The 22,540-nt window shown below is 43.8% G+C and overlaps 1 protein-coding gene across 4 annotated transcripts in view; it reads left to right on the forward strand.

The window, feature by feature from the left end:
* Positions 1 to 5,341: 5,341 nt before the first annotated feature.
* INTU (inturned planar cell polarity protein) overlaps positions 5,342 to 22,540 on the forward strand; it is a 94,021-nt gene continuing 76,822 nt past the window's right edge. For 2 of the 4 annotated variants that reach the window (XR_002092575.2, XM_019494777.2), the window contains exon 1: positions 5,342 to 5,637. Coding sequence is in view for 3 of the 4 variants with exons in the window: in XM_019494777.2 (XP_019350322.1) it covers positions 5,549 to 5,637 (89 nt within the window). In the remaining variant the exon portion in view is untranslated. Of the gene's footprint in view, positions 5,638 to 15,062; positions 15,198 to 22,540 lie in introns of those variants that run through there. The other 2 variants (XM_019494774.2, XM_014596220.3) reach the window with 2 other exon arrangements.

Consider the following 22,540-nt stretch of genomic DNA (forward strand, 5'->3'; position numbering starts at 1 on the left):
TAGGCAACAAGTGAAACTCCCTTCATAAAATCACTCTCTAGCTCTTTCAGATCTATTGGTCCAGTAGGATAGTGCCACTAAATCTAGGACAGTGAGCCAAGCTATGTATAACCTCCTTCCTAGATGTATTTTAAGGGCTATGCACAACCTCAGGTAGAAGGTTTCATAACTGTATGAACATCAGTCTTCCTAGTCTCTTTTGTATCACAAATAATGATCAACCAACTGCCCCGAAGCAAAATGGGGAACCCTCCTAAGACACTTAACGCAGCCATATAGCACTAAAATGGCTGCAGATAGAGTACCAAGCACATCAGAATTTTTCTAGTCTCTCTTAAAGGTTTGTTGTTGTTTTTAAACAGATTAAAGTTTCCCTTTTCTCATTCCCATAAAATTTAGCATTAGTGTTATATTTTCTGTATTCTTTCTGTCAACATTCAGTAGTTCATTAATTTCAATGGATTAAAGATGCATCCTGGATTTTTCTAACCTGCCAAATATAGTAAGAGTTAACTAATAAGAGTGGACAGATTTCCAACATAATGATGACTCCCCTCCACCCCCCAACCTTCCTCTCTAATTTATACAATTAGAGCAGCAATTCTCAACCAGAGTGCAGCAGCACTATGGAGTGCAGTGACATCCTTTGAAGAGTGTCATGGTGCTTGGCCCGTGTGTAAGGAAGAAAGTGGCTCCTCCACATGCCAAGCACCCCATGCCCAACCCAGTATCCATAGGTGACACATAGCGGAGGCATAGGGGGGCACGTGCGCCCCAAGATTGACTGCTGCCGAAGCTGCTGAAGGCTTCTGCAGGCAGTCACTACGTGCCACTCCCCCCCCCCCTCCCCCAGCACCAATGCTGCCACTGGCATCTGCAGGCAGACCCTGCTCACCACCAATGCTGCTACTTACAAATGGTGCCCCCCAATCTCAGGAGGCACCAGTCTCAGGTACAGGCTGGGGGCTGAGAATGGACAGATGGCAGAAGGACTAGGTGCCTGACACCAACCTCTGTACCTTCAGTGGCCACTGTTGCCCCTTTAAACCTTCTGCAGGGACAGTTACCTCATTTAATGGTCTGATGACTTGCCCCCAACCTCCTCAGTCTGCCCCAGGAAGGAGTCCCTGCCAACACTGAACACTGTACCCTACCCCTGCCATGCTCTCAGAAGTGCTCTGCCCACTGCTGCCATCCCTGCCATCCTGTGAAATCCTTTTAAGGGGGCCATAGGGTACAAGCCAGTAAGCACTGTAGGAAGTAAATTAGCTATCAAATGGGATCAGCTAAATTCCAAAAAATTATGGGAGGTAGCAGGGGATGGTGGGAGGTGCCTTGAGCCTGGAAAGGTTAGGAACCACTGAAACTGAGACTTCTAGTAAATTCTGTAACCTTTTGGGGAAAATAAATACAATAAAATAGTAATTTGCAGCTTAGTGAAATTAAGCTTACATGTCCAAGATTCAACTAAAATTCTTGTAAATGTCAAAGGTATACAGATTTGTAGGAATTATATTTGAGGATTTATCCTGCCTTCTTGAAGCTTTCTTGAAGCTGTAAGGAGCTTGCCTGCAGCTCTGGGAACATAAATATATCTAGGAAAGAAAATATACTTTCCTGAATGTATTTACCATATCACTTGTGGATTGCTCCTTTGCTTAGCTTTTCCCAATTTGTAGTTCAGCTAAGGTGCAGGTAGCTTGGAAATTTGTATGAAGAAATACATGATACAGACTTTTTAAATTAGTGATTTTTGTCTATTTATCAACAGCAAAGCACTGTGGGATTTCTTGTTATTGAATTGCATAAGCCAAACTAATCCTAAACTAAATATTTTACATCTTTTTCTTTTTGGCAAGCTTTGGAGGCTTTTAGATTTTTTATTTATTTATGCATTTATTTTTACAAGGTCTATTTTGCTGGGACATAAAACAATCTAATCAAGAGTTTTCTTAGGCACAATTTGTTAAGTGTACCAAAAATGTAATATTGCTCACAATGGATGCTGCCAGTAAGTACAGCATTAGGTGCATAACTACAGTGAGAACAATAAATGGACTCTTGCAAGAACTAACTAATCAATGGAGAAAAATTAACAAGCCACATAGAAAGATCTACTGGCAGTGCAATGGAAATCTATTACCTCTTAAAGGTTTCTTCTTTTTTTTAAATCAGATTAAAGTTTCCCTCTTCTCATTCCCATAATATTTGTGTCATTCTACTATTGTGCTCTACCAGAATATGCCAACATTAGAGCTCAGTTGTCCTAAGCAAACTGACAAACTATACAATCTCTTTGTTCAAAATTACTTAGACATTTATGCTGTCCAAGGCGTAAAATGGATGGAAGATAAGAAAGGCCTGGTAATACCAAACGTCAACAGTCTTTTGTGTGCCAAGGTAATGCAACAGGGTTCAAGGTATAAAATGGATGGAAGATTAAAAAAAAGGCTTGGTAATACCAAACTTGAACAGTCTTTTGTGTGCCAAGGTAATGCAACACAGCTCTTTAACTTCAGTCTGCAGTGCCACTGGGAATATGGAGAGGGCAGAGTAGAGGCAGGGCAAGGTAAATAGCTAAAGACCAGGAACCACAAAAAATCCTTCCCTTGATTTTTCAGATTCGACATAGGTGTGTGAAGAAATTGTTGCCACTGTATTCCTCTGATGCTAACAGTCAGTGCTGGTACAGCTAGCTCCTTCTTATGCTGCCATTGGGTGCTCAGCTGCTGGATGTGTTCTGTGATTCCTTCAAGAGGAGTCACAGTATGTTTTAGAAAAGATTATGGAATGCTTTTCTGAGAAGCATTAGCAGGCCTCTTCTTCTTCTATCCATGTTGAGGTACACAGGAAAGGGAACAGACAGCATAATCAGTGTCTTCCTAACTCCTCTCTATTCCCTTTACTGTAGAGCAGTGGCAGATAGGTTGCAGAGAGACTTAAGGAGCTGCATGGAAAGGAGAACAAAACTCATCACCTTTCCTTTTCACCCCCAACATAAGGCACTATCATTACAGGAGATACCATCATTACAGGAGACAGAAGAATGTAACCAAAGATGCTGCACCACATCTATCTCTGAGTGATATGTCCTGGCAATATAGGAATGTGGCTTGTGCTCTGCCTCCACATGCCTCCCCGAGGGTCTTTACCTCTTTAACTACTGATGGCTGGAAATTAGGATGAGCCCAAATCTTCTTATGTTTTGTGTGATGCAAAACACTGAACAAAGAATGGAGCAGAAGGAAACCCAGTTTTCTTCATATGGGAGAAGAAAATGAGTGAATGGAAAAAAAATAAGAATGGTGGAATCGTCCACATATTGGTTTTATACCCATGTAACTCTATTTAAGTGGTGTCTAATTTTTACAGATCCAAAATGAGGATTTAGACCTGTGATTCAGTAACCATGTGATTCAACAGCCTTATGATTCAATGACTGCATTAAGTGGCAGGTGGTCTGTAACTAGGAAGACGGGAGAAACTGGGCTCAATTAGATTAGCTTCTGCGGAGTCTTAGTACAAATTTGGGATGAGAAAAAATAATCTGACAGGTTTCTCTATTTCAAGAGGTAATAGAATATGTCAAAGGGAGGAGGGCTTTTCTGACACCGCAAAAGCTGTGGGTGAGTGGAGGGAGCTGCTAGCTGAAGGAACTAGAGCTGCCACTGGGGAGTTATTTGACTGCACGTCCAGAAAAGCCTGTGTTCACAGGTCACTTGAGTATGCAGGGAGATGACCGGAGCACCTACACTGCTACCAGCACTTCCTCAGTAGCTTGTAACAATAGCAGGCAGGTCACTCTGGAAGGCTGTGAAGCAGGCTCTGTTCCCCCAACCTCAGAAAATAAGAAATTTTTTTTGGAAAAATGTTTGTATTCTAGGTCAGTTCCGAATCCTCACGACTGAGTAAAAATCAATCGTTCAAACTCTATATGTGGCACTACAACCGGCAAGTATCCTCCACCCCAGACTTTTCACCCTGGGGCTGCAGATACACCCAAGTCCATTGGTGGGAATCCTACGTGCAGGCCCAAGCCTGGAGGCTTGTGGTTCGGATGCGCCTGAGTCTTTCTTGCCCTTAGCCAAAGGCCACAGGAGCAAGCTAAGGAGGAGTGCCCTGTAAACTAGGCGTGTAACCCAGATCCTCCCACTGGAAAGCTAATTACAAGACTCATAGGACAGCGGTTCTCAAACTCTGACAGATTGTGCACCACCAATTTAAAACGATACAACCCTAAGTACTACCAGCACATTTTTCAGTTCAATCTTAAGCGCTACCTGCAAATTTTTGTCATATAAAGTAATTATACCAAATCTGCTAACATGTACCACTGACAAGTTGTCTGCGTATCACCAGTGCTACGCGTACCACAGATTGGGGACCGCTGTCATCAGTGCCATAGCAAGGTGCAGGCAAGTGGGGCGACCACCCTGGGCACTGAAGTGAAGGGGTGCCAACAGGCACTGCCCAGCCAGGGCAGGGTGCTGGATGAAGGCATGAGTGGCTGGCCTGGGGGTGGCACAGGGATGGAGGAAAGGTGCCTCCTGATGCTATGTGCACTTTTTTTTTTTTAAAGAAATTTTTCCTGTTCCAAGCCAAATGAGCCAAATCAAGTCCAAAACTGTGAGTCAGTCCAGAACCATAAGTGGCCCTACAACTGGGAAACATCCTCCACCCCTACCAGGGGCTTCAGATATTGCCAAAGTCTTTTGGTGGACATCCTAGGTGCAGGCCCACGTCTGGAGACTTGGGGTTTGGATGCCCCCAAGTTTCACCTGCCCTCAGCCATACAGCCGCAGGAGCAAGCTAGGGAAGAGCCTCCCATTTCCGTAAAGTGGGCTATAAGCCCAAGCACCTTGGTGGGTACTGAACCACACCAGAAGAGCAGTTATCCCTTGGAGGCTTAAGGAAAACTGCCTTCATGGAACCAGTTACGTGGTGCTTCCCCTGCCTGGTAAGTGCCGCTGTGGCAAGCATGGCGCGGGGGGTGAGGGTGGGCAGCCGCTGTGTGCTTTGCCCCATCACAAAACAGTTGCTCCAGCACTGGCTGGTGTAGGGTGCCCTGTCTGCCGGGCACTGGACAGGAGTGCACCCTCCACTGCACTACGCCATTCAAATCCCTCTCAGTCTGGACAACAGGCCAGTGCCGCGACTCCACAGAAAAGCAGAAATCCTTGATGCTTTAGCACCAGGTAGAGTTTTTTGGGTAGTTGTTTTGTTTTTTTTTCTCCACTCGAGCAAAGAGTGGATTTGAATGATCCCACCCCCAAGGCCTCCCGGCCCCTGAGTGGGTGGATTCAGGAGCAGGGGAAGGCTGGGAGGAAGCGGGAGGATTGAATAGCTCCCACCTGCTCGGCGGAGCTGCCCTGCGATGGGGGAGGTTCTCCCCTGCCGGGCTCCGGCCGGCCTGTAGCTCCGGGAGCCGCGGGGAAGAGGCGAGCCGGGCCAGGCTGCCGCGGAGCCGGCTCCAGCCGCAGCCCCAGCCGGGGGCTGGCCGCCTGCTTGCCCGGCCCGGGGGTGCCGTGCCGTGTCATGCGGCGGCAGCATGTTCCGCGTGGGCAGATACAGCATCCCCAGACCCGTCACCAGGAACCTGGAGGATCTGGACTCGGTGCAAAGCATCCTGCTGCACAGGTTAGTGGGGCCTCCCTCTTGCCAGCTGCTAGCCCCAGCTCCCCCCCCCCCCCCGGCGGGATCTCCCTGCACCTCTGCTGATGCACGGGGACACCCCGAGAAGAGGAGCCCCCCGATCAGCCCCTCTGGGAGCCCAGGAGCCAGGGCTCTTTGCCCCTAAGCGCTGTGACTTGCTCTGGAGCAAAGGACCTGACCTCCCCCAGCAACCTAGTAGTTCCCCCCGATCACTCCAGCCCCTGGCTCCTGGGGGTGGGTGAGGAGTGGGGCAAATCTTTTTGTTGAGGCAGGAAATGAAAACATGCTATTGGCAGGAGGGACTGGGGGGCGGCTTTGTGCCCCCACCTTCAAGGAGGCTTGCAGCGGGGAGTGGTACAAGGGGGTGGGATGGGGACAATCTTGGCTCCTGGGGGGTTGCATTCTTGGGGTGGGAGCAGTTAGGAACAGGAGGCTTTTTAGGGACTAAGACTAAGAAAAAGGGCCGGCTCATTTGTCTGAACTCAGCCCCCTGCACTGGCTTTTGCTCGGTGAAAAGAGGCGTAAGTGCCATTCTCCTGATGACATAATAGGCATCTAAGAAGTCCCGCACGTCCAGGAATGTTTGAACAACACCCTGGCGAAGGGTGTTTGCGCCCAAAAGCTTGCAAAGAACATTTTTTCCAGCTATGTAGTTGGTCTCATAAAAGAGATCACATTTACCGAAAGAACTTTGTCTGCCCAGCAATACCCTGGCATGTTCATGCGATTGCTGGCTGTGCAGAGCCCAGAGCTTGCAGGATCCTCTCAAATTGGCCGTCAAGCTAAAAACAAAGCACAGTGCAGCTGAAGGGTCTCTCATCTTGGAAGTGAGAGCGCAAGGGGATGAGTGTAGGAGAGGGCTTCTTTCCCCCTGCCCTAACCCCCACCAGCCGTAACATGCAATTCTCCGCACTTTTCCCACTCCAAAAAGGCCTTCACAATGAGACCGTATCAGCAAAAAAAGACCCCTGAAAAATCCTAAAGCCAGCTTCCCTGCCTGCCCTGAGCAAGGCTTAGGACAGAGCCACAAGCTACAATGCATCGTGCATTGTCATCAAAGCTACAAAGTCGTCATGCTGAGCAGCATGTTTGCCTCCTAAAGGCATCTGTTTCTTTAAATGCATTTGCTGCAAAATGACTTTATTTTCTACTGCTGATGAAAAGCTGGAATCAGTGTTATTTCAGTGCCAGCACCAAACAGATCTCTGCCACTGAAGTGAATGGTTAATTATTAACACAGCAGCTCTTTAATCCAAAGGAAGGCCTGAAGAAACTGTTTAAAATCAGTATCTACAAACTAGCTATGAGATGAATACTACCATGGCAGTAAGTAGGTAGGGCATTCTGGAATAGATTTGCCCCCATATTGCGCTTCGAGGTTGCTTTATCTGAATTGTAACTAAACACTCCCATATGCTATTAGGGAACCTCTAAAATCTGAAATGTGATGAATTGTCAGTGCCTTCAAAAAAGTTTTAAAGCCATCGGAGAAACAAGTTGCCCAATGATATTACTTGAATTCATTTTCAATGCACTGGAGCATTATTTGTACTAGAAACATGTACATTCTGACTAACTGCAAAGAATAGCTCTATCTGTCATGCCTGACCTGTGTGCGGTACGTAGCAGGTGAACTTAAATAAGTTGTATCATTTTAAAATACAGTAAAAACTATGGGGGAAATCTTATTTGAAATTATTACTGCTTTGCATGGTGAAAGGGACTAGCTATTAGAAAATAAAGTAGCTGTTAACCCTATAAAAATAGTCCACCAGGTTAGAATGGTCTCCATGTCTTGAATATGTGAAATACCCTTATTGACTCATTGTAGCAACTATATAGAGGGTACCAATGGCACACCAAGTAGGAGGCAAAAATAAGTATTGTACATTTATTTATTCATTCATTTATTATGGCATGTGTATATCCATTTTTATTATTTTCTGTTGCCAAGGTAAACTTCATTTTGGATTTAGGCTGTTTAAATCCCTGCAATTAATTCCCTATTAAATTTATCTCACTTTGCAGCAGATGGTCTACAGGCAATAATTGCAGCAAAGTTCTCAATGAAAGCTTTGTGATTTCTTTTTTATGAAGTAGTAAATCCTTAGAATATATGCCTCTTGCCTCTCCAAAATAAATAGGTATTTTTAAATTGTTATTTTTTTTAAAGGGTAATTTTAAATTACTGGTCAATTGAAAGATGACTATGATGTGCCAATGTGATGCAATTGTAAAAAGGCTAATGCATTTTCAGAGTGCATTAAGCCGAGCACATTCAGCAGAAACATACAAGCCATTAATAAAAGCCAGTTTAGAAAAGTGCATGAAGTTCTGGTCATCTCTGTGCAGAAAAGATTATTTTAAACTGGAACAAGTACAAAGAAGGGCATTTAGGATGGTTAGAGTAATGGAGAATCAAACTAGGGAGGAGAAAGAAACAGTAAGGCTTGTTTAGCTCAGCAAAACAAACCAAAGCTGGAGAAAGCAGTATGATTATGTTTTTAAATACAGAAGGCAGGGTAGAGCCGCACCTTATAGATGAACTGAATCAGAGATGCATATGCTTTCATGAGCAAGAGCCTTCTGCCTGACTTCAGACTAACACAGCTAAAAACCTTGCTCTGCTCCTTTAAGTGCATTCACACAGTGAATAGCCCAGAAAGAGAAGAGCTATTTAAGGTAAAGTACAAAATCAACACAAAAATCAAGAGGTTACAAACTGACAACAAACACGTTTTGACTGGAAATTAAAAAAATTTTTAACAATCAAGAATGAAATTTTGCAACCGTCTTCCAAAAAGAGCAATGGGGTCTTGGAATTGTCAAGCTGCAGCTAGATAACTTTATAGAGAGACAATATGATAGAGGGGGGGGACATTCTTGGAGCAAAAATAGATGCACGTGATCAATAGATTCAGATACTTGGCATCTCTGCAATGGATCTAAAAGGAAATTCTGCCTCTGTGTAGGAGCTGCCTGAATCCAGTGCTTCAGGGCTTCTGCCACTTGCCTGCAGTGACCAGAATTTTTTCCCTCATTAAGGCTTCTGAGTTGTTTTGTTTATTTTGTTGTTGCTTGGTTTTGCCCCTTTCTCTCCTTCCTCTAAGCATTGGACATGGCTCGCACAGGATCACTAGGAAAGAATCCACCCCCCATCCCCTCCCTCCCTTCCAGGACTACCAGTCATTTGTTTCCAACTGTAGCACTCTTTTTAAAGCAGTGCATTCTCCTTTAACTATAGTCTTCTGAGCATATGTTAACAGAACTGTTCGCAATAATCTGTAGTCTTTTTATCTATTTTAGGTTATTGTGGAGGGTGTTTGTTTGTTTGTTTTGTTTTTAAGAGAGTATTTTGTAGCTGTAGTTCATGAGACTGGCTGGAGTGAACAATCTTTTGGAAAAATGGTTTCAGCAACAATATGGAGTTGATGTCCCAGGAGGCTACTACTTGTCTTATGTTTATCAGGTTCAGAATATAAGACATTTTAGTCGTCTTTTCCCCACATGCTAAAGGTAGCCCACAAAAATGGAGACTGTAACTTTTAACAGTTCAGTACAGAAAGTCCTAGTGCTGTCTTTTTAGCAAAGTAGTTTGTCTTTTGACTTTTCTTCAGATGTTTAAGCAAACCAGGTGATAACAACAAGAAACAGAACATTAAACTAGGATGAAAATCATTTCCTCTCACCACCCAGGTTTTATTTGCTTGGAATCCATAATACACTAATCTTCCAGTTGTCCCTAGAGTTTTCCAGAAAAAAGAAATTCAGATGCTGCAGACCACAAATTTCTGATCATTAAATACAAAGCGGGGGGGGGGGGGGGGTGTCATAAAATACATGCCACCTTTATTATCCGTAGAAACAGCCGATAATTTCCAAGTCCAGTGAAAAAAGAGGAAAGAGGAGGTGCATGTGTGTGTGTCGGGGGGGGGAGGGGGGGGAGCTAAGAGCTAGTCAAAATATTATTAAGCACTGGCAATATAGAACAGATATGCTCACTGGTAGTCAAAGCACGTTCACTGGGCCTGATTCATTGTACTCTGGAAAGCTGGCAGATTTAGCCATTGGGGGATTCTGATTTAGAAGAATCCCTGCATGGTGTAGTTTCAGCATACCAGAAACATGCAATCTCCCATCCCTTTCAGCCTTTGGCATAGGGGAGTACAGCTGTAGGGAACAGAGGTGGCTGGAAAAATCACTGATGTAGAGCAATTGCTGTCACTATCCTCCTCCCCCACAACACTTGCCCAAAGTAGCAAGAATAAATTATGCCCTGAGTCTGATCTTTTATGCATCTAGGGCAGAGGTGCAAAGTTGATATACAATCATCATTCCCCATATGTGGAAGGGAGCGGCCTCATGCAATGATTTAAGCCCATAATGTCTTTCCAATAAAATCATGCTGGCATCTCTCTACTGATTTATATTTAATCATGGTTCCTAGTAAGGTGCTAAGATGGTCAGTCCATCTACACTAGCCAGATCAGAATGTGTTAGTTCAAAGTAAAGGCATTTCCATGTTTGTAACACATCTATATATCTAAACAATCATTCTGCCCCAGTCCAATACACTATCACAAGAGAGATCACATCATTTGCAAACACCACTTACCCTTGCAACATTGTATTAACACAGTTGATTTTCTGTTGAATAATGTTGGAGAAAGTAATACTTAACAGTAACAGTTTAAATTTTCAATTAAGGGTTTTTTGAGACTTAGGAAGCTAATTTTGAGTACGGTACGGTGTCAAAATTAAGACAATGGCTTTCAAAGTGGATTTAGCTGAATAAGAACAATGCACTCGCTTGTTCCAGCATTAATGTCTACACATGGAGTCAATCATGAACAACCACAAATTTAGGTAGGCCCTTGGGCAAAACAACAAATAGTTATTAACTGGTTACAATCATATGTAATATTTGAATTAATCAGTTGCCCAATAGGAGCTAATTAGAATATCAGTGCTAATTATATAATGGCAATTCCTATCTGGCTGTATGCCTGCTTCCTCCTTGCTAATGCCATCAATACAGTAGAGAAGGTTCACTGCTCTTCCAAATCAGGAGGACCAGTCCAACCAATTGTGCTAAATACAAAGGGTCTTCCATAAGACTAATTATTTCAAATCTGCTTTTAATGTTTCTACATGAGAAAGGGTGAAGCTTTTCTCTTCAAGAGGGTTCTTGTGGGAAAAGCTGTCTTTATTAAAATAAAATCCTGCTGTGAGAGGCACTGTGCCTTTCATTCTTTAATAGTTCCCACAGCAGCAAAAAAATCTCCAAATAATTTCAGAAAACATACTTAGGAGATTCCCCACCACCTTTCAGTAGACATGTTCCATGGCCCTTTTTTTGGCAAAATGGTTATCCCTATTAAAAGAGTTAGTAGTATAGGCTCTTTCCCTCTTTTGAGGCAGCCTACATTTATCACTGATGGAACTAACAACTGGAAACAATTAAGTAACTCTTCAACACAGTGAAAATTAACTAACAGGACCATCTGGCATAGACTATCACTCCTGTACAGGAACATTTTTGTGTACTGTTCACTACGTTAGAGGTGCTAGAAAATATAAATGAAATTAGGGAGGGAGGGATTATATATACTGCATTTCCATCTTTCTATTACAATCCACATTTCACTAAAATATTCCTTTTAGAACATCACAAGATACTAAGTTCTTTGTGGGAGTCCACAGTCAGTTGTTTATGTAAACTGTTTTGTTTTAAGGAAGAAAATTGCTTGAGAGATTGGGGTATTTAATGTTGTTCCTACTTCTGTTTCTCTGGAAGTAATAAAAAGAAGGAAGTTGATGCATATCTTGCTTTTATGCCATGCCTTAAAATTATCAATTGCATGTCTAAAATAGAAATAATCAAAGCTCTGGATTTAAGAATTCTCTAATATATTTGGTTTGTATAATGAGTAAAATGTTTGTCAGATAAAACAGGAAAAGTTTATAGTGTTCCTTTTGTGTCCTCTTCTGAAGCTGAACTGAGCAGTACTGCTAGACCTTTTTCCAATTATCCTGTTTTTCTTCTTTAAGGAGAGAATATGTGTGTGTCCTTCCCTGGGTGTGTATGACTAAGCCCATGTACTTGCATTCAGTAGATAACAGGGTTTTATTTTTAGGAGTGAAAACAAGGAGGCTTGCAGAGAGCCCACTTCAGAGGCACCACAAAATTCTAGTCTGAGATCCCTGTAACCGTTCCAGTTGAAAACTCTTAGTAATTCAGCTAAGAAAAACATGTCCAAAACACTTGGTCTCTCAATTCACTTGGACTCATCTGTTTATTAGTTAACATTTTCCCTGAGAGGATCTTTAGGGCAGACGTTTCACACCAGAGTTTTGTGCCTCCTGTCATAAACTCCAGCAGTATGACACCTATAGTGCGAAACTGCAAAAATACCCTGCTGAGCAAATAACACTTCCAGTGTCTTAGAAATGTTCCAACAGTTCTTCATCCACCTCTTCTGCGCCCTAACATCTTGTTAGGCTTATTGATTGCAGCTGCTTATAACAGAGCTTTCCATTGATTTGCCTACTGTGATGCAATGGGCCCTTCTCAGAGTTGACACAAGTAATTTGGAACCTGTTAGGTGTTTGGATAGTTTAAAAATGTCCCTCTAAGGTGCATTGTTTTGCATGTGTTGACAATGAATTTCATTAACATTATGTTGCCCAATCAGTTAGAGAGCCTGGGGGTCCTTTTTGGCCCTATAATTCTTGCTTGTTCAGCATTCTCAAGTTCCTCACAGTCCTCTTCATCATTTGTAATTTTTTCTATCATGCTACTTGTCCCCTTTTCCAGATTATAAATAAAAAAATCCAACAGGGACACAATACAGAGCTTTGAGGCACCCCACTGCTTAGCCATTTTGCTATGATGAAAATTGACATGTAATGATATTCTGCTTTCTGTCTCTAAACCATTTTTGATCCATGACATTTCTTCGTTCTCGCACCATGACTCTAGCTTCATCAGTGGCCTCTTGCAGAATCTTTATTTAGACTTCTAAAAGGCTAAATAACTTATGCTAACTGGTTCTTCTTCATCTACTTTTATGCTGATAAATAAAGACAAATAATTTTAACAGATTAATGTGACTCAATCAGGTAATGAGTCTCACTTTTTTTCTAGTGGGAAATATGCATTCAGCATTGGTGATATTAGCACGCACCAAATAACACTTGCTAACACTTTTTAAAAGATTCCCTGCTTTCAATCTGGACTAAACCAGAGATTGTGCCCAAGGCCCCTTTTGTCTTTAAACTCAAATGTTCTACATGTTAGAGCCAGTGTGTCATGTCTGTCCACCAGCAGCTTTCAGCTTTTTTTACACTCAAGGTATTCCTTGAAAATCACCAGCACTTATATTTCACTAATTTTTTGACAATGGAAAAATAATAGAGCAATTTTATTTACTTATTTATTTTATTTTTTTATGTTTTTTGTCACAAAGAACTCAGGAAGACCCCAATAGATCAGAAAGATTTTGATGCTAGGGATTCCTACTTGAAAGCTCTGTGTTTACTTTGAGATGTAGTTAGCCATGTTAGTCCAGTTGAAGGCAGGTAGATTTTGCACCCTATAGATTTTGCACCTAATAGACTAACCAGAGTTGGTAGGTAGCTAGGTACGCGTTTTCATGGACTGAAGCTCATTTCATCAGACATTGTAAAAGGACAGACACAAAGCTGGGTATGTTGTGAATTGTGCGTGAGTATTTGTACACTTAACAGCACTAACATTGTGCGGCAACATTAAAAGGTCTCACTGTACTCTGGTTGAGGATCACTATTATATGCCTTGAACACCAGTCACACTGGGTGCATCAACACACGCATTAATATGCCGTAGTTTTGGTGTATGAAGTTTAGTACCTGTAGTAACTTGATGCGCATGAATGGCGCGTGCCCCTTGCGGCTGGGGGGGCATGGCAGCAGTGGGAGTGCAGAGGCGGCGGCAGGAGCACGGCAGTGGTAAGCAGGGGAGCTCCCACAGGTGCCACTGGCGCTGTTGGTTGTGGGGAGGGGAGGTGGTGAGTGCCAACCATGGGTCGGTGACCAGTCACAGCCGCTGCTGGCAGCGTTGACGGCAGCCAGCAGGCATTGTGGACAGCTTGCAGATGCCACCAGCAGTGTCAGCAGCAGGGTGGCGAGCGATCACTGCCTGCAGGTGGCAGTGGCGCCTTTTTGCAGGGGGTGCATTGCTGTGCTAGGGGGTGCATGTGCACCTGCGTGCACCCCCTATGCATCACCCCTGTCTGTCCGTAGTAACCAGTGCTACTGTACAGTAGCAGCACGCCTTTTTAGTGATGCTAATGTGCAGTAGACTAATTCTACTGCACATTAACACGGCTTTCAGCCTGACGTGATAATGTGCACTACAGTTAGTCTGCTGTGCATTTAGTGTCTCACGTAGATAGGCCTGCTGAAAGGTAACTGTAAACCTCACAAATCCTTTGGCAGAGGTGAGCTGCCATGGTGAGGGATAGCTTAACCCAAGTGTTAAGCATGCGAGGTGCAGACACCAAGCTGGTTTAGAGCCTGGTGCGCCAGTGGGCTGTGACAGGTGCCAGGCAGTGCTCTCCAGCGGCAGGGGTGGATCCAGAGGAGGTGCAGTGGCACAGCTATACCTCGCTTTTAGGCTGGGAGCCTCCAGGGACTTCTTTAAAGCGCCTTAAGCAAGCGAGACAAGGTTGTTTGGGTAAATCTGGTATCTTTTATTAGACCAACTCAAACAGTTGAAAAGGTTTCTTTGCAAGCTTTCAGGTACAAACACCCTTCTTCAGCACCTTCTAAAGAAGGGTGCTTATACCAAAAAGCATGCAAAGAAGAATTTTTTCAATTATTTGAGTTGGTTTAACGAAAGATACCGTATTTATTCAAAGAACCTTGTCTCCTTTGCTTGAGGCACTTAAAGTCTCCGAGACAGTGTTTTTGGGTGTAATTTTGGACCAAACGGATACAACCAACATCCCTAAAGCAAGTGAAACATCCCCACCCCTCACTCCTGCTTCCCCCCAGCACCAAGGGGCTGGGAGCTGGGATATTTATCTGCTTTAGACTCCTGGGGCACCCGTGCCAGCGCAGGGGGGGAGAGAGGCGGCTGGGAGCAGGGCGGTGCAGCCACTCCTTGGACCACCCCTGGCCTCGGGGCCGGTTTAATCTGGGGTTGATGAGTCCCACGCTTGCCCGCATCCCAGCAGGAGCGGCTGCACCCGAGGCCCAAGTGGATCAGCCCCTCGCAGGGGCTGCGCTCCTCACTCCCCCGCTGATGTTACACCCCGCGGAGGCGGGGCCGGAGGAAGACTGGCACGCCCCGCCCTCCCCCGCCAAGCTTCCCCGTCTCCATGGCGCCCGGGCAGTACCAATCGCGAGGCGCGCGGGGGGGGTGTCACGTGGGAGCCGCGCGCGGGTGTCATGGCGGCCGGGGACGCGGGGTTGCCGTGGCAGTGACCTGGGCCGCCGGGCATGGAGGAGCCGCCGGGAGGAGCCGAGAGCGACGGCAGCTCCTGCTCCTCGTCCTTCTCCGAGTAAGGGCGGGCGAGGCTGCCCCACCCCGGGCGCGCGGGGAAAGGGGAGGAGGAGTGCGAGCCATGACGTCACGCACCGGCTCTGCGACCCCTGGGGTGTGCGTTAGTCCCAGGGGCAGCGCTAGGGGGTGGGGGTACGGCCGTCCTGAGGCGCTTCCTGGTGCCGAGGTTGTGCCCTGCTCTCCGCGGTGCAAACAGACGTTCACATACCCGTTCTGGGCTGCTACGCTGTGCGAGCCCATCCCGGGGGTTGGGGAAGCATGGGCAAGCAGGGAGCTCCTGCAGGCAGCCACCCAGTATTGGCGGGGTCAGGGTTGCAACCACTGACAGCCTGGCATCTTTCAGGGGGTGCACCACTGATCTCGGGGGGCGCACGTGCACCTGCTGTGCATTGCCAGTGTCAGTACCTCTGAGGCCAGGGCACACGGTTTAATAGGGCTCATTAGTCATGAGATTTGATTGGCCTGGAAATGGTTAGGGCAGTGGGTTACGCCCCGGGCTGAAGTGGCTGTTAGCCCCTGGGTTTGGGAAGCCGAGCGGTAATTGGGATCCTTCACCAGGACTTGTAGGGCGACCCCTGGGCTTCTGGGTGTGTCAGGGCAGAGAAGAGGTGCTGGCTCCTGCAGTTGAACCGGTCATGTGTTTCTGGCCTGAGATGAAAAGTGCTGAGATTTCTTTACCCCAGGCTGGTGCTGTGCATATACTAATCTGGTTCATTCAATTAATCACTTTTGGCTCTGGGGGCAAGCCTGTCAGAAAGGAAACACAAAAACACCAACAAAAGACTTTAGGTTTATCCTGGGTTTTATGGTTTCAGGCTTTGACTAGCATTGAAACAGTGGGACACACCTGCAGCTTTAGGTGCATCTTGAACTACAGGTAACTGGAATTAGCCCTGTTTCTCCATGGAGGAGAAGGGTTATCTTGGACTTTTCACAGGTACTTCGTGGAACAGTGGGCTTCCCCCTATGTAGAATCCTAGAATAAATGGCTTTGTCCTGGGAGAAACCCACTGTTTGCTTTTAGACTGCACCATGGCAAAAAACAGAAGTCAGACTTCTCTGGACCAAAGACTATTATTTTGGGAGCCTAAAGATGCACAAGTGCATTGGCCTGTGTGAAAAAAAAACCCAGTAAAATACCAAGATAACATTTCTTCTTTTCCTCCTCCTCCAACCCACCATTGAAATTACTTGCCTTGCCTTCAAGCTGTATCTGTGAACAACTGCTTTGTGCCCATTTTCATGCTAGTCGATCACTCAGGCCTGGAATAAACCTGATGTCTGTGGTGTTGTTGCTTTCTGTGTTGTTGCTTTAACCCAGAATTCCTATTTGAAATTTCTAGGTTTACTTTGTGACTCTCAGGTAGGTGCTTGCATACCTAACAGTGCCAAATGTTTAAAAAAATAAATAAAGATTTTGAACTTTAAAAGATCTTGGGGCATCTTGGCTTTACATCACCCCAGTTGAGAATCACTGCAATATTCAAGAAACTTTGATATCTTGGATGGGGTTCATGTAACCAAGGATGTATAAAGTCTCTCAGTGTAATCCCATTTTTCAGTCAGATTGTAGAAACTTCAATTTGCAAGTGCTGTACAGGTCTGTGCATCTCTTAAAGAAAGTAATGAATATTTTGGTGGCTAGACAATTCTTAACATATTTCTTATAATATTATTAGACTATAACTTTGTATACCAGACTCTTTGTTTATTTCCTGGAACAAGAGCTGAGATGAGTTGGGTATCACTCCTGCAAGCAGAAAGATGTCTGCCTCTTAGCCCATAACTTAAAAAGGGCATGCTATGCCCAAACACAACACTTGTCTAAACATTTCCTCTTACTATACAGTTGGTTCAACAAAAGGTATCACCAAAAAAAAAATCCAGATAACTTTTCTTCTTCCAAATTTCTGGACCATCATAGGTAGAACAATACTCCAACCTTACTACATACTTCTTAAGAGGGTTTTTTTTGGTGTTACAATTTTAAAACTAACAAAATTAGTTTGGTCAATGGGCAGCCTAGGCTTATACCTTGCTTTATAAAGTACACACAAGAAATGTGTACTTTAGCAACGATGGGTTTCTCTATACACAGACTTGCTGTATTAAGCATTAATGCTTTCAAGCATATTCTGCTGCTCTTTGCATTCTCTCTCCTATTGGAAGCAGGCTGCTTATACTTCTGAGTGCTTACTAAGCAATATACACACATCTATAATCTGTAATACTGTATGTACCCAAATCTGAGACCGCTTCAAATTTAAGATGACTCCCTCAGTACTTAGCTTACATGTGTGGAAAGTTTATAAATTTGTTATAATTTTCTATGTATAGGATTTAATTAGTGGCAGGTTGCCTTAAATCCATCCCCCTGCAAACTGCTGTGGCAGGGAAAGCAGCAGTTGAGGGTGAGGGGCTAGACCCATACCCCTTGTCTGCACCCCTGCCTATGACTTCTTGCATGTGCGAGCTCAGCTCCAGTTTAACCTCAGGGCCATCTACTTTGGGCTTGTACTTGAATCCAAGATGAGGCTCCCCCCTCCCCCACCCTGAGCTGATTGGGAAGAAAAAAATCTTGTCTTGGATTCGAGTGAATACAGTAATAGGAATTAACAAGACCATCTTTTTTTCTTTTGAAGACCAGTCTTGTCATTCTTTCAGTCGATTTTTATTTATTTTTTTTTTCCCTCACAGACACAAGAAAGTTGAAGTATTTGAACCACCTCTTTGCATGCTCTTTGAAGACAGATCTATATTCTTTTATGGTTTACTTGTTTTCTGGTTGTGTAGATAACCTTAAAACTAATTATGAAAAAAACAAAAAACCCAACGTTTTGCTCCCTTTGTCAGCTTTGATGCCTGTTGAGGAAAATTAACAGGAAACTCCACTAGGAGTATTTTGAAGCATTGGCACATGCTATGACTAGTGTAGCAGAACTATTCCTTTTTGCTGTTATAGTAAATCAGAAGGAGAAAAGGGTAGAATTCTACATTTATTTAAGCTCTTGCTTTGCTTCAAATACATTCACCATCTGCAAAGGAAGGTGACTGGGGTATTTTGGTAGGCATCTGCATTTGCCCTGTACCCTGTAAATGCACAACCACATAGTGTGGCTGCTGTTTTAGTAACTTCCATGGCACTATGGAGATTTTTCCACTTTATAAAGCAGTTAATAAGGCATCTTTTTATTTTAAATATAACACAGGTCCTGTACCTTTTTAGACAAGTAGAAGGTTCTATAGGGCAAAACCTACCACTGCTCGTATCTATAGTCCCACTGCCTCTGGTGGGTCTGGTTGTCTGTATTCAGTTGCATCTGTTTTATTTATGACAGGTTGTGCATGGGGCCAAATCTTGCCGTGGATTGTCTAAAGAAAATGTTACTGAATAATTCTTTTAGCGTGGTAAACAATGACAGGAGAGTGATTTGAAAGGAGGTCAAGGAAATCAAGTGCACACCTCAACAGGGAAACAACTAGAAAGAATCATCATAACTTTGAACATAGTCTTGGTTTTCATACACTTTCATGTAGAGATGGCCTGTATGTATGGCTATAGTGAAGAGTATTTGAATGTAATTGAAAGAGGCAAAACCTAGAATGAGTATTTAAAAAAACAAACAATAAAACAACTTTCTGACAGTGAGACCTATAATTCATTTCTCAAGTGTGGAAACTTTTGTTTTCTTCTACTGGAGACAAAAAACAACCAGGTGTTCTGCAATGAACACACCTACAGAAGCACAGATAAATTGGTGGCCCAGCAAGTCTTTTCTGTCTCTAATTCCTATGATTTTGTGCAGAATGCACTTTGTCATAATTCTGAATTGAATGTGAATTCATTTCAGCACAGCAAAAGCAGTGTTCTGATTTGTTCTTTTTCTGTATAACGACATCTGTTTTATAGCATTAACTGACACACACTATTATCTTTTCTATTAGTAGGGATGAATGAATCATCACATTTCTGGGTGGTGACAAAAAATAACTTGCTGGCATTCTTTCACATATCAAATTGGTTCAAGCTGTCTGCATGGCATGGCAAGCCTTTTAGCCTTCAGTTTGTATGGAGGGGAAGAAAACTATTGAAGATAAATTGGGCTAGCAGTTGAAGTGTTTCACTGTACTTCATAGATGACTTGGTTATTATATTGTGAATTATGCTGTTGTTTTATTATCTGCTTTTTAAAACAGAAATAGACCATCACTGCCTTAAGCTTTTGTCTGTTTCTATAAGTAGGGACCTATTTAAATCGCAGTGAGATGAAAGGATTTTCTTGGGCCACTTACAGCGCGCAGCTAATTTCATGGTCTTGAGGCAATCCCCCTTTTGCCACTAATTGGCCCCTTGTTGCTGATTGGCTGAGAGGCCAATCACTCATCTTCAGACTTCAGGCTGCAGGACTGCTGTCGCATTGTATCTGGCTTCTGAAAAGGTGGCTCCAATTTTTTTTGTTTTCCTGACTGGTACCTTCGCTGAGTCTACTTCACTAGCTTAGCCTCAGTAGCTCTCTGTCAAACCACATGCTCTATGGTTGCAGGGATTGCTGTGCTTTCTTTGTATTGCGGTAAAATTTCATTTGGGGGGAGGGGGGGGAAGGAGGTGATTCTGCACAAAATCACAGGAAACACCATTTTTCACAGTGATCGTAGAAATCATTGTTTTTCACTGTTTCCAAAATCCTTCTCTCTCTCTACCACTTTTTCCCCAATGTAATATTACACAGAGACATGGTTGAGGTTCCTTGTCTTAGTACTTATGACTCTGTATTGCATTCCTGTAGTGTGCTGGCACAGATTAGGCGCTGTTCCTGATACATTGGGCACCACTGACCTAAACAGTCGTTCTGGCCTTTAGGCCAGAACTGATGTGTATGGGGCTGGCCCAGGATCAGATCCAGTATACAAGGGGCCATGTCATCTGGCCATGCAGCTTGGATTTTGGGCAGTGATGGAGCAGGGACAATGTCAATTGGTCAGTAGTGGAGCAGTGGCAATTTCTAGATCTCTGGTGACCCCCTGGGCCAGATGGCATGGCTCCACAGACTGGATGTTGAGCACCACTTGGCTAGGTATTCTTTCTAGGTGTAGACCTTAAGCCTTATTCATGCTGACAATGGGGAAGACCTCATCCTAACTCCTCTGCTCCAAAATTGGTGTCATCCCCAAATATCTGGGATTTCTCAAAATCCTATGGAAGATGTGAGGGGGTTTTTTTGGTTACAGTTTAACTCTGCAGTACCATGTAGCAAGTGCGTTCTAGCTTTATACATGGCTTGTCTGTATACTTTGGATGGACAAAGTCTAGTCCACTCCTGTACTGAGATGGGATAAAGATCAGATCTGTGTTTAGATCAGATATTTGTAGAATCTCCTTTACTGAAGGCTTTCAAAAACAGGATAGACAGTCACCTTAGGAAGTCTGTTGCATTTCCTTTATTTTCTCTAATAATTAGCATAATATGCGGCAAGAAAAAATTACATTATTCTTGATTTTTTTTTCCCCTCAGTGAATATAGAGAACAGCTGAATACTGCCCTCTTATAAAAGCCCTTAACATACTATAACATTGCTTCCCTCGGTCTTCACTTAGTTTTAACAAACCAAAACCTTTTACATTTTTCTTCAAAGTCCATGTTTTCCAAACCTCTTATCAATATTTTTCCTCTTTTCTCCACTCTGCAGTTTGTCTACATTTGTATGAAAATGTGATGCCCCAAAATGGGCAGAATAGTCTGTCTAGGCTTCACTCATAGAAAAGTAGGGCTGGAAGAACCTCCATTGGTTACATAGCGTCCTGCCTGAGACAGGATCATCCCTATTCAAACTGCCCCATTAAGGTCCATTGTGTAGAGCTAAGCTATTAGCAAAACTGCTGCTGTAAAAGTTGTTAATTTATGCTCAAGAGATCCCAGAAAGAGGGGCATGTCTCCTGCTACAGAGGAAGGCAATCATCGCATAGTCCATAGCCTTATGATCATGGGGTAAAATTCTTTTCTGACCCCAAGTTGGTCTGACCCTGAGCAGAAGGGCAAGATCTTCTTGCCAGGAACATCCAGGTCTATGCCTTCCCTAGGCAGTCTGTTTCACTGTTCTAACAGTGAAGAAGATTTTCTTGATAAACAGACTAAACCTACTTTGCTGAAACTTCAGGTCATTGGTCCAAGTCCTGCTCTTTGCAGCAAGAGAGAAAAGGTGTTCTGCCTTTTCTTTATGGTAGCCCTTCAAGTATGAGGCCTAAGAAGTGCTGAGTAGAGAGGCACTATCACCTCCTATGTCTTGCACCTAATGCTTCTTTTAATGGATCCTGAAATTGCATTTGCTTTTTATGAAGCTGCATCACACTACAGACTCATTGAATCGATGGTCTACCAAGACCCAGAGCCTTCTCTGTAGTGCTGCCATCCAGCCAGGTTTCAGTTGTTTTGTATTTGTACTTTTGATTATTCTTCCCAAGGTGTAGCACCATTACAAAGGCTGCCTGTTAGCTCCAGCCCAGTTTACCAATCTGTTGATATCATTCTGAATCCTCCAATGTGTTCGCAGTCCTGCCCAGTTTCATGTTGTCTGCAAACTTGCTCAGGAAGCTTTCTCTGTCAGCATCCAAATAATAAACTCAGCTGGACTGAGGAAGACCCCTGAAGGACTCCACTTGAAGCCTCCTGCCATTCTGACATGGACCCATTTATAATTGCCCTTTGCTTGCAGTTATTAATCAAATTGTCTTTTCACCATATAGAAGTTTTGTCCCCCCCACTTTTTTTCCCAGTTTACGAGCAGGTCATGCCGGACCTTATCAAAATCTGTGCTGAAGTCCAGATACACTATGTCCACAGCATTCCTTCATCCACCCAAGTAGTTACTGTGTCAAAGGAGATCAAGCTTGTTTGACATAATTTATTCTTAGCAGATCCACGTTAACTGCTTGTGATTGGCTTTTCCCTTCTCCATATTCTTTAGAACATGCTGCAGTAACTTCCTGGTTATTGAGGTGAGGCTAACTGGTTTGCAGTTTTGCAGATCTTCCTTCTTACCTTTTTTTAAAGGTGTCTATGTTGGCCTTTTTCAGACCCTTTTCCAGTCTGGTACCAGGCCCTTCTCCCACAACTTCATAAATGTCATTGCCAATGGCTTAGAAATCTCTTCTGCCAGTTTTTTCAGGACCCTGGCAGGAAGTTCACCAGACCCTTTGACTTGAATTCATTCAGACCCATCAGAAGCTCTCCGACTGTCTCTCATTATCTCATCCCTCAACTTCTCTCCTTTCTTATCTACATAATCCTTATTAGGTATCTGGCTGCAATTTAATTTTTTTGTGACGATTGAGGCAAAGTAGAT

The sequence above is a fragment of the Alligator mississippiensis genome, chromosome 2 (genome assembly GCF_030867095.1).
Source record: "Alligator mississippiensis isolate rAllMis1 chromosome 2, rAllMis1, whole genome shotgun sequence".
NCBI lineage: Eukaryota > Metazoa > Chordata > Crocodylia > Alligatoridae > Alligator > Alligator mississippiensis.